At 36.4% G+C, this 12,052-nt stretch overlaps 1 protein-coding gene across 11 annotated transcripts in view; it reads left to right on the forward strand.

Annotated features, from left to right (window-relative positions):
• Window positions 1-12,052, forward strand: part of RABGAP1 (RAB GTPase activating protein 1) — a 168,426-nt gene that overhangs the window by 57,946 nt on the left and 98,428 nt on the right. For all 11 annotated transcript variants that reach the window (XR_012008249.1, XR_012008250.1, XR_012008251.1 and 8 more), the window contains 2 exons: window positions 271-373; window positions 1,320-1,489. Coding sequence is in view for 8 of the 11 variants with exons in the window: in XM_072777808.1 (XP_072633909.1) it covers window positions 271-373; window positions 1,320-1,489 (273 nt within the window). In the remaining 3 variants the exon portion in view is untranslated. The remainder of the gene's footprint in view (window positions 1-270; window positions 374-1,319; window positions 1,490-12,052) is intronic.

Below are 12,052 nucleotides of genomic sequence, written 5' to 3' on the forward strand. Positions count from 1 at the left end.
TTTGCTCTGATTTATTAGCATTTATTAGCATTTATTATAAATTAGCATTTATTTTATTACTTTTCAGGAGCAGTTGCATAAATAATTGGCACATCTTTAATTTTCACTGCAGTCAGTCTCATTCATATATATTTCTACTTTTTTGAAAAATACCTGACCGTCTTTCATATTCTTATATTTTTGTGACTCCTATATTTTTAAACGTGTCAAAATGGTAGTTAGCTGTTGTTCACTTATCTTGGCATTAATGCTTTTTACTCTTTTCTTTAGGAATCTATGGGCAAAAGTTCAGATGGAAAGTCCTATGTTATCACTGGGAGCTGGAATCCAAAATCTCTACCTTTTCAAGTTGTAAATGAAGAAACTCCTAAAGGTGATGCAGATTGCTGACATCGTGAACAGACATTTTAATCCCAAAAAGATCACTAACCTTAGAACCACTTATTTGACAAATATCAGTGTTTTTTTTAATTGTCATAAAACCAAAGAATTTATATAGGTCTTAGAATTTATTGTTAAATTTGATGTATAAACAAAGTATCATTTTCCCCCACATAATTTTCCCTCCCTTTCTCTTAATTTTTTACTTCCCTGCTTCTTTGTCTATGCATGTACTTATTTATGTACAGAATTCTAAATTTTATTTATTTTTGTGGAGAGATAATATATATATACATATGGTTAAAAATTAAAAGAATATACAGGGGAAAGTAAAAGTCTCCCACAGTCCTCAGGGCCCCAGCCCAAGAGGACCACTGTGACCAGTTTCTTACGTAGCTTTTCAGATACTCTGTGCAGAAACCACCTTTTTCAAGGTATTTTCTACTCTTCCTGAATGTCGTTTAGTAGCTGCATAATGTTCTATCCTGAAAATGTAACAGTATTTGCTTAACCAATGCTTCCTATTTATTTTTCTTCCCATTCATTTTTTTCTTGTTACTATAGCACTGTAGATAAATGTATAAGTTAACCAAGATTTTAGAAGTTGAGAACTTCCAGTGTGGGTGAGAGTGGCATGAAGAGGCTGTAGCCTCTTCATGGCAGTTTTATAAAAACAATCTGACAGAACATTTCATAAACTTTATATAGTGCTGTCAGTAATTCCAAAGAGTCTGCCCAAGCAAAGAATTCTCAATACAGAAAAAGAGTTTTCAAAACAGCAATTTATCCGATTATTTTAGACTTTGATTTAATTGATGGATTACCTTAAGGTATCTTGAAAATTTGTGACAAAAGTAATTAATTTTATATTAATTGTATGAGCAAAATATTTCCATTTTTTTTATTTGCTTCTCCCTTCTCTCTCTCTCTCTCTCTAGATAAAGTGCTGTTTATGACCACAGCTGTTGATTTGGTAATAACAGAAGTACAGGAGCCTGTTCGATTTCTCATAGAGACAAAAGTCCGCGTTTGCTCACCTAATGAAAGATTATTCTGGCCCTTTAGCAAACGTAGTACTACTGAAAATTTCTTTTTGAAACTAAAACAGGTACTATGCTTTTCTATAAATATGGGAGGGAGGTAGATAAGAAAGGAGAAACTTTTTGAGGCTGATTTATCATTGAGCTAAGCTATCACTTAGATCTTTAAACAGTTGTGTATTTAAACATATTAAGAGGAAAATTGTCTTATTTTTGCCTACCTGTTTATCATTTTTCTTACTCTTCAGAACCAGGTGTCTGATCTTACTTGCCTTCAAACTGAAGAACTTATTTTAACAATTTTTTTATGTCGCTTTACTAAAGTCCTAACTTTTAGACTCCTTTATCTGAACATGTTTTTATTTCACTCTCATTCCAGTGGGTTATTTCACTGGCTGTTGGATTCTGGGTTGATTTTTTTTTTCTTTTAGCACTTTAAAGGTGTCCACTCACCGTCTCCTGGCTCTCATTGTTTTTGATGTGAAGTCAGCATGCATTTATTTGTATTGTCTCTGTATGGAATGAGTCATTTTCTCCTGGCTGCTTCTAAGATTATATTTTTTTTTTTTAAGATTATATTTTATCTTTGATTTTCAGACATTGAAATATGATGTGCCTGGGCATTTATTTTTTCTTATTTGTCTTCCTTGGGATTTGCTGAGCTTCTTGAAATTAATTAATTAATTAATCAATCTATCTAAGTGACCTATCAATCATCTATCACAGAGAGAGAGAAAGAGCACTGCACAAGCAGAGGGAGTGGAAGAGGGAGAAGCAGACTCTCCACTGAGCAGGGAGCCTCATGGGTGGGGCCTCAATCCCAAGACTTTGGGATCATGACCCAAGCTGAAGGCAGATGCTTAACTGACTGAACTACCCAGGCACCCTTGAGCTTCTTGAAATTTTAAGTTTATGTTCTGTTTTGTTTTTTACCAATTTTGAGGAAAATCTGGTTATTTGTTACAACCTTCTTTCCGGCCCCATCTCTCTTTTCTCTCTTGTAGGATTCCAGTTACATATATTTTAGTCCTTTTGATACTACCTTACAGATCTCTAAGGCTCTGTTTTTTGTGTTTTCTTTTAAATTTATTTTATTTTTTTCCTGGTTTTTCTTCAGGTAGTATACCATTTTAACTCTTTGACTTGTCTTAAAGTTGGTTTGCCCCTTTTATCCAGTTTGCTGTTGAGCCCATTCAATGAATTTATTTATTTATTTGAGATTTATTTATTTGAGCGGGGGGGGGTGGTGGTGGTGAGAGAACGTGTGCATGCACACAGAGGGAGAGGGAGAAGCAGAGTCCGTACTGAGCAGAGGGCTCAGTCCCAGGACCTGAGCGAAGGCAGATGCTTAACAGACTGAGCCACCCAGGTGCCCCAAACTTTTTTTTTTTTTAATTTCAGATCTTTTGCTTTTTATTTCTGGAATGTCTATTTAGTTCTTTTGTTTTCTTAAGAGATTTTCTCTTTGTTCTTTCAAGTATATTTTCTCTTATATCTTTGGGCATAATTATAATATTGCTACTTTAAAAATCCTTAACTGCTAATTCTAATGTCTGGTGAGTCACATTTTCCTGTTTCTTTGTCTAGTAATTTTAGATTATATGTTGGACATTTTTATAATAGATTATTATGGTCTGTTATGGTCCCTTCTGAGTATCAATTTAAAAAAAAATAATTCTGTCAGTTAATATGGTGAAAATCAAATTCCATACTCTATTTTACCTGTAGTGGGCGGCAGATAAAATCTGTTTCCTTCTTTTAGCTTTTCTTGACCTCATATGCCCCACTACCCCCCCCTTTTTTTCTTGCTTTCCTTTGTATCAAAACATCTTGAAAAATAATCAAATCCATACTGACCTAAATTGCTAAATCTAGTGGTCAGTCTGAGTCTTCATCATCCTTGGCCAGTGAGCTATATACAGTATGGATGATCACTCCCCAACTCCTTACCCCTCTCTTACTTAGCCTTCAGGACATCTCAGATGTACCTCACCCTCCTCACCCCTAAAATGCTCTCCTTACCTGTCTTAACTGTCTCAGTTCATGGACACCTTTTCCTAATTATTGCTAAGGTTAAACATTTTTCTTTCATTTTTCACACCCCATATCCAGTCTGTCAAGAAATTCTGTTTACTTTCAAACCCTATCTAGACTTAGATACACTAACCTCATCTGAATTGTCACCTTTACCTGAGCTACTGTAATAATCTCTTCACATCTGTTTTTTTTTTTTTTTGCCCTCTCTTTCTCTTTCTTTCTCTCTCTCTCTCTCTCTCTCTCTTTTAAAGAGTTTATTTATTTATTCATGAGAGACACACAGAGACACAGGCAGAGGGAGAAGCAGGCTCCATGCAGGGAGCCCGACATGGGACTCAATCCCAGGTCTCCAGGATCAGGCCTTGGGCCGAAGGCAGTGCCAAACTGCTGAGCCACCCAGGCTGCCCTCTCTCTCTCTCTCTCTTTTGTAAGATTTTTACTTTTTAGAGTACAAGCTGGAGAGAGGGAAAGCAGAAAGCAGCTACTTAATCGACTGAGCCACACAGGTGCCCCTCCTCTTCATATATTCTCAACACAGCAGCCTAAGATCAAGTCAGATCACTTTACTGCTCACAACCCTTTAAACCAACTCTACTCTATAAAAGCCAGAGTCCTTTCATTGGTTTCTGATGTTTATGTGGTTACTGCCTATTATATCTTTTTTTTTTTAAGTTTATTTGTTTATTTATTAATGAGAGACAGAGAGAGAGAGAAAGAAACAGAGAGAAGCAGGCTCCATGCAGGGAGCCCGACGTGGGACTTGATTTCTGGTCTCTGGGATCACACACCAGGCCAAAGGTGGCGCTAACCCACTAAGCCACCCGGGCTGCCCTGCCTATTATTATCATTAACTAATTTCTCTCTACTGCTTTTTTTCCTTACTGCTTCTGCTCTAACAATGCTCTTGGGGCTTTTGCTATTAACTGTTTTTTCTGCCTTGAATGCTCTTCCCATTTCCCGTTTGCTATTATTCACCTCCTTCAAGTCCTCATCTTCTTTAAGTTTGTGCTCAGATGTCAATCTGAGCCTGACTGCCACATTTAACACTGCAGTTTGTCTACTCTTCAGTGATGCTGCCAATCACCCCCACCCCTGCCCCGGTATATATTTTTTGAATTTTTTACAAAGCTTTTAACTTCCAGTATACCACATAATGTACTTAATTTTATCTTGCTTATTATGTGTTTTCCCTGTTAGAAACCTCTACTAACTCAGTATTCCAGATGTGCCTTGTTCACTGATTTATCCTAAGCATCTAAAACATAGTAGTTCTCTGGACACCTGGGTGGCTCAGCAGTTGAGCGTCTGCCTTTGGTTCAGGATGTGATCCCAGTCTGGGGATTGAGTCCCGCATCAGGCTCCCTGCATGGAGCCTGCTTCTCCCTCTGCCTGTGTCTCTACCTCTCTCTTTGTGTCTCTCATGAATAAATAAATAAAATTAAGGAAAAAAGAGTTGACTTTGGAATCAGAGTGTATCAGATTTTACCACTGACTAGCAAGTACCATCAACTCTTTGAGCCTGTTTACTCATCTGTAAAATGGCAGTGATTGAAGATTCCTCATAGTGTTATTGTGACATTAAGTAAGAAACTGTATAACATACTTGGCATATGATATGTTATTCATTTTAACGGTTATTGAGAGGGACTGTGGAACCTTAGTGGGACAGAGGAGGAGTAAAAGGTATTATGTCCATGGGGCACCCGGGTGGCTCAGTCATTTGGGCATTCAGTTCTTGATCTCAGGTCTTGATCTTGGGGTCCTGAATTCATTCCCCGTGTTGGGCTCCACACTAGGTGTGGAGCCTACTTAAAAAAAAAAAAAAAAAACAACTAAGGCATGAAATAGGACAAGATTGACTATCATTGGATCAGCCCCAGAAGAACAACACTTCAGAAAGAAAAATCAGTTTACAGGTATCATTTTAAAAGTTTAGGGAGGGGGATCCCTGGATGGCTCAGCGGTTTAGCTCCTGCCTGCAGCCTGGGGTGTGATCCTGGAGACCCGGGATCAAGTCCCACGTCGGGCTTCCTGCGTGGAGCCTGCTTCTCCCTCTGCCTGTGTCTCTGCCTGTTTTTCTCTCTGTGTGTCTCTCATGAATAAATAAATAAATAAAATATTAAACAAAAAAAAGTTTAGGGAGTATGGATGACTCTTAAGTTGTCTAGAGTAAGAGATGATAAATAGAAATTAATGCTATAATCATTTTAGTACAAATTTGTATGTCAGAAAACATTCTCTTTAATTAGAGTTCTGTCTCTTTAATCTTAGTGAACATAAATAAGATTCCTCTGATACTGCTTTTCCCTTGAGGTCTTATACAACCTTGTATTCATAGACTGCATGAGTTTATAGGAATATTACTTAAGTGGTTTGGTCTACAAGAATGTAAGTAAGCTAATAAATGACTTGACAGGGTAAAGGAGCCAGAAACACATATACCTGAGACCTGGCCTGACAGACTACCCTAGACTCTTTTAAGTTTAAAAGCTAAACAGGCTGAGTTGTCAGTATTTTCTTTGTAAAAAGCAGAAGTTTATATGTGGAAGCTAGGAGGAGGGCAAAGGAATTCCTCAGAATAATCTTTCATTTTTCTCCTTATTTGGATAAGTCTTATTTTTTTTGGGGGGAGGAGTTTTGTGAGGGGTAGAGAATGAGAAAGAAGAGACAGAGTGAAGAATTTGAGCAACTTGTTGCTGTCTCAGTGCACTTAGAGCACTGTTAATCTCTTTTCTTGTAACATAATAAACTAAGTTCATTCCCTTCTATAGTTCCTGGCATTAAAAAGTAATAGCTACAGTGGTTAAGAGCCTACTGTGGCCACCAGTGTACTAGCTACTTTGCTTTTTCTGTCTTATATAATTTTTTATAGTGACTAGTAAGGATAGAATTTTCATTTTATAGATCCAAAGATGTAAAATAGATATTATGGAATGTTGTGTGAACAAGATATGCACCTGAGCCTTCTAAGAGTTCTCAGTCAGGATTGAGGAAACATCCTCTCTTTGTCTTTCTGTAAGAGGATTTTTTTTTTAAAGATTTTATTTATTTATGAGAGACACAGAGACACAGGCAGAGAGAGAAGCAGGCTCCATGCAGGGAACCTGATGCGGGACTTGATCTTGGGTCTCCAGGATCACACCCTGGGCTGAAGGCGGCGCTAAACCGCTGAGCCACCAGGGCTGCCCTGTAAGAGGACTTTTAGGATTTATTTAAGTTAAGGAGAATTTAAAATTGTAACCCTTTTTGCAGTTCTCATTAGACTGAAAAAGGAAACAATGCTGTGAACCAAGTTCATTAAATATACAGCATACAGTTTCTGTTTATTGCTGTCAGTATGGAAGAATAATTACGGAAATTTTTTTAATACATGTTGAAAATTTGATTCTTTCTCCTATCACTAAAATTATCTGATGACTCAGTAACAACTCTTTAGCCTGGAAGCCTTCCCAACTGTGCGGATTATTACATTACAATGGCATCATATTAGAGAAGAAACTTAAAATTAGTGGAGAAAGGGTTACCTGGGTGGCTTAGTGGTTAAACATCTGATTTTTGGTCTCAGCTCAGATCTTGATCTCAGAACCATAAGTTTAAGCCTCACATTGGGTTCTGCACTGGGCATGTAGCCTACTTTAAAAAAAAATTAACAGATGAATAATGATCATTTTCTTGGTTTTAAATATTTAAATATCATTTACTAAAAGAGGAAGAAACTGATCTGAAGACGAGGTTTTCCAACAGTAACATAAAATGAATTTAAGTCTGGCTAAGCATTCTTAAAACTATAGAATTATATAATTTTATTGCCAAAGACCATAGGTGTCTTAAAATCTTTGATGAAATTTTTTTATAGATGAAGCTGATGTGTGTAAAACTAAGTATGCGACCAACATCATATAGACAAGTTATTAGTATGACCATACTAGACCTGAACCTCTTCTCTTTGGGGTGTGTTTTTATGTGTGCGTGCACGTACATGTGTGTACACAGGCATGCACACATGTGCTATACTACTCTATCTCTCAAGGTAAAAAATATGGAAATGTTTTCTGTATTGGAGACCTTCATCTGCTAAATCAGGAGGCACATGATATCATCATATTCCGCTGTTCCTGGAAGGTGTGATCACTAGGTTAAGGTGGTGATCACTGGATTTCTCCTTTGTAAAAGTAGTTTCTCTTTGCATTTAACAAATAATATTTGGGGTGGTTCTTTGGCAACTTCCAAATACCCTCAACAACTTTCTAATGGTTTTAGCATCCTTTAGCATTGATGATCCTTCCCTGAATTATTTGAGTTCATTCACATATTTTCTTTCTTTCTTTTATTTTTTTTAAGATTTTATTTTATTTTATTTTTTTAAAGAGGATGAAGCTCTATTGGATTCCAAAGAAGACACTATTTTTTTTTTATTTTTATTTATTTATGATAGTCAGAGAGAGAGAGAGAGAGAGGCAGAGACATAGGCAGAGGGAGAAGCAGGCTCCATGCACCGGGAGCCCGACGTGGGATTTGATCCCAGGTCTCCAGGATCGCGCCCTGGGCCAAAGGCAGGTGCCAAACCGCTGCGCCACCCAGGGATCCCCAAGATTTTATTTATTTATTCATGAGAGACACAGAGAAAGAGGCAGAGACATAGGCAGAGAGAGAAACAGGCTCCTTGCAAGGAGCCTGATGTGGGACTTGATCCCAGGACCCCAGGATCACAACCTGAGCCAAAGGCTCAACCACTAACCCACCCAGGTCCCCCCACATATTTTCAATAGTAAGGTCACGTTACAGAGCTTTCTTCTTTTCTTTTACATTTATATGTTTCTAATATTCACTAACTTAAAGACAGTAATTGTAATGTATTTATTTGCTTTATCCTACTTTATCAAATAATTAAAAAATAACAGTATTGCAGGAAACACCCTTAATACGAATTTTATTTTATTGATCCTAGCAAATCTATAACAAAATCTTTATAAAATAGTAAATGTTAAGAAAAGGCACTATTATATTTGTTTTTGAAATACAGATTTTAATTACGTAAAATTTCAGTGAGAACAAACATACATTAATACAATTACTGATAGGGTAATTAAGCATTCATTAATAAACTTGCACCATTTCTAAAATATAGATGATGCCACACTGCAATTTGTGTACAGCTTACAATGTACAAGCTTCTTTCAATTTGAAATAAGACCATATTTTAATGTCAGTATATAAAAGTCAGTATGTAAACATCTAAATGAAAAGGTTCCAGAATATTTAGTATATTCTGAACTTTGTATAGATGCTTAAATTTTGGGAGAAACATTTACTTATGTAACTGTAATACCTAGGTATAACATAAAAACAGATGTATATAATATGAAATTATTTAAATCTGTACAGTTTCAAATTCCCATTTGTTGATATTTCAAAAAAGTCAGTATTGTAATTAATAAACTACTGAGTGGAGTTTATGCAGCTTTTTTTCCTCTTTGAACATGTTCTAATATATAAAATGAGTACTGTGTTCAAAAGTTAACTGGAAAAAATGTTTTTTCATATATTTATGTTACCATTTGACACATAGGTTCATTTGTTTCCATATTTTCAACTCGGGGCCTTTGGGTCTTTTTTTCTTTTTGTTTATTTTTTGAATATTTAAAATATGTATAATGGTATAAAAGTCAAGATTATGTAAAAATGTACTCAGAAGTCTTAACTTTCATTCATGTTTCTCCACCCATAGGTAACCATTATTAGTGGTTTCTGGTTTCCCAAAAAGAAAAACAACAACAACAAAAACAAAAAAACAATGTTTCTTTTTTTGAAAATAGGAAAATACTCCTATATTTTTTTAATTCTCTTTTAAAATACAAACTAGCCTATGTACTGTCTGGTACTTTGCTTTTTTAACTTCCTGTAGATCATTTTTTTTTTAAGATTTTTATTTATTTATCCATGAGAGGCCCACACAGAGAGAGAGAGAGGCAGAGGGAGAAGCAGGCTCCATGCAGGGAGACCGACGTGGGACTTGATCCCGGGACTCCAGGACCACATCCCAGGCCGAAGGCGGCACTAAACCGCTGAGCCACCGGGGCTGCCCTGTAGATCATTTTTTCACATCAGTTCATAGAGATCTTTCTCATTCTTAATGGCTACATAGTACTTTCTATTTGGATGAGTCACGATTTATGATTTTTTAATTGTCTTCTGTTGATGTATTTTTGAATTTTTTTCAGTCATTTGCTGTTGAAATAATTTTGCAATATAGAACCTTGTGTGTACATTGTTTTAATTTAATGAAAGTGCATCTTAGAGTAAATTTTTATTAGTAGACTCCTCGATACATGAGGTAATTTTGCATATATAATTTTGTTATATTTGCCAAATTTTCTCTCAGTGTAATCGTAGAGGATATGAGAGTACCTGTTTCTACACAAACTTGTCAAGAGTATGTTGTCAAACTTAAGGATCTGATGGTAGTCTTAATTTATCCTTTGATGAATGAAAAAAATTTTTTTTTCATATGTTTAAGGGTAATTTTACTTTCCTTTTCTGTGAACTGTTCTCTTCATATTTTTGGCTTTTTGGTTTTGACCTTTTTCCTTTTAGATTTTAGAAGCTCTTTCTGTATTTAAGAGACTAACCCTTTGAGATATAAATTGTAAATATTTCTCCAGGTTTGTCCCTTGTCATGTTTTTTCATCAAGTTTTTCCCTTTAAAGCTTCTGGATTTTGAGTCAGAAATGCTTTCCTTACACCCAGTAATAAAGAAATTTACACATTTTCTTTTATTACATGGTTTCGTTTTTCTGCTTTTAAATTGCTGATTCATTAGTGTTATATTCTAGCATATGGTATATGGTATGGGTCTGATTTAATCTTTTTCCAAATGGCTTTGTACTTGTCCCAAAACCATTCTTTGAATAGTCTAACTTTTCCCTGTGATTTGAGATGTCACTTAAATATCACATTTTCTTGTGTCTTTGGACTTCATTCAGCTTTTTATATTCTCTTTCATGGGTTTTTAGGTTACTCATGCACCAATATCAAATTTAATTATGTAGACTTTATAATATGATTTGATACCTGATACAGCTACCTTCCCTCTCCAGTTCTTTTTGTGGATTTTGCTGTATATTTTTATTTTTCATGTAAACTTTAGATTCAACTTCTGTAGCTATAGAAAAAAATTGGCTGTTATTTTACTAAGGAGAATTGACATCTTTATGATGGTTAGTCATAAACATGGGAGCCTGATGTGGGACTTGATACCAGGTCCCCAGGATCACAACCTGAACCAAAGGCAGACATTCAACCACTGAGCCACCGAGGTGCCCCTCAAGAGTGCTTTTTCTCAAGTTTTTTATTACAGGAAATTCAGACATACACAGAAATAAAAATAATGGTATAATCAACCCCCATGTACTATTTCCTAGATTCAACAATGTATATTATTTTTTAAAAGATTTTATTTATTTGAGAAGGAGAGAGAGCATGAATAGAGAGGAGAAGTAGAGGGAGAAGTAGGCTCCCTGCCGAGCAGGGAGCCTAACATGGAGCTTGATCCCAGGACCCTGAGATTGGGACCCGAGCTGATGGCAGATGCCCAACCAACTGAACCACGCAGGTGCCCCTCAATGTATATCTTTAATAGCTGGAGTTCTTGACTTCTAAGCACAGTTCAGTTCATGGCTCTGTGTTTATCTGACTTCAAAAGGCAGTGTTGATCTGGTCATTCTGATTCACAGAAGAGTTTCTAGGTAAACTGCAGTGTTTATGAGTGACATTTATATAGTCTCTGAGAAATTCTTTTTTTTAAGTAGAGAGCTATTGTTCTTCGAACTCTTTTAGATGGTTATTGTTTCAGATAGTAATTTGTAACAAATGAATAAAAGAAAATCTTACTCCCTGTCAAAGTATTATATTTAAAATTAAAAATTGGGGTACCTGGGTGGCTCAGTGGTTGAGTGTCTGCTTTTGGCTCAGGGTGTGATCCCAGGGTCCTGGGATCGAGTCCTGCATCAGGCTCCTCACAGAGCACCTCTCTCTTACTGCTTCTCCCTCTGCCTGTGTTTCTGTCTCTCTCTGTGTCTCTCATGAATAAATCTTTTTTTTAAAAGATTTATTTATTTAATCACGAGAGACACAAACTGAGAGAGAGAGTCAGAGACATAGGCAGAGGGAGAAGCAGGCCCCTTGCAGGGAGCCCGATTCAGGACTTGATCCCAGATCCTGGCATCACAATGGAGCCGAAGGCAGGTGCCCAACTGCTGAGCCACCCAGGCGTCCCATGAATAAATAAATCTTTAAAGTAAATAAAAATAACTAAAAGTTAGGGGATCCCTGGGTGGCTCAGCGGTTTAGCACCTGCCTTTGGCCCAGGGTGCGATGCTGGAGTCCCGGGATCGAGTCCCACGTCGGGCTCCCAGCATGGAGCCTGCTTCTCCCTCTGCCTGTGTCTCTGCCTCTCTCTCTCTCTCTCTCTCTCTCTCTCTCTCTATGTCTATCATAAATAAATAAATAAATCTTTTAAAAAAATAACTAAAAGTTATAATCACAGTTATAAATTTAGAATGAACAAATGTCATAGATTTTAATTCAATTCATTA

This window comes from Canis lupus, chromosome 16, assembly GCF_048164855.1.
Source record: "Canis lupus baileyi chromosome 16, mCanLup2.hap1, whole genome shotgun sequence".
NCBI classification, from domain to species: domain Eukaryota; kingdom Metazoa; phylum Chordata; class Mammalia; order Carnivora; family Canidae; genus Canis; species Canis lupus.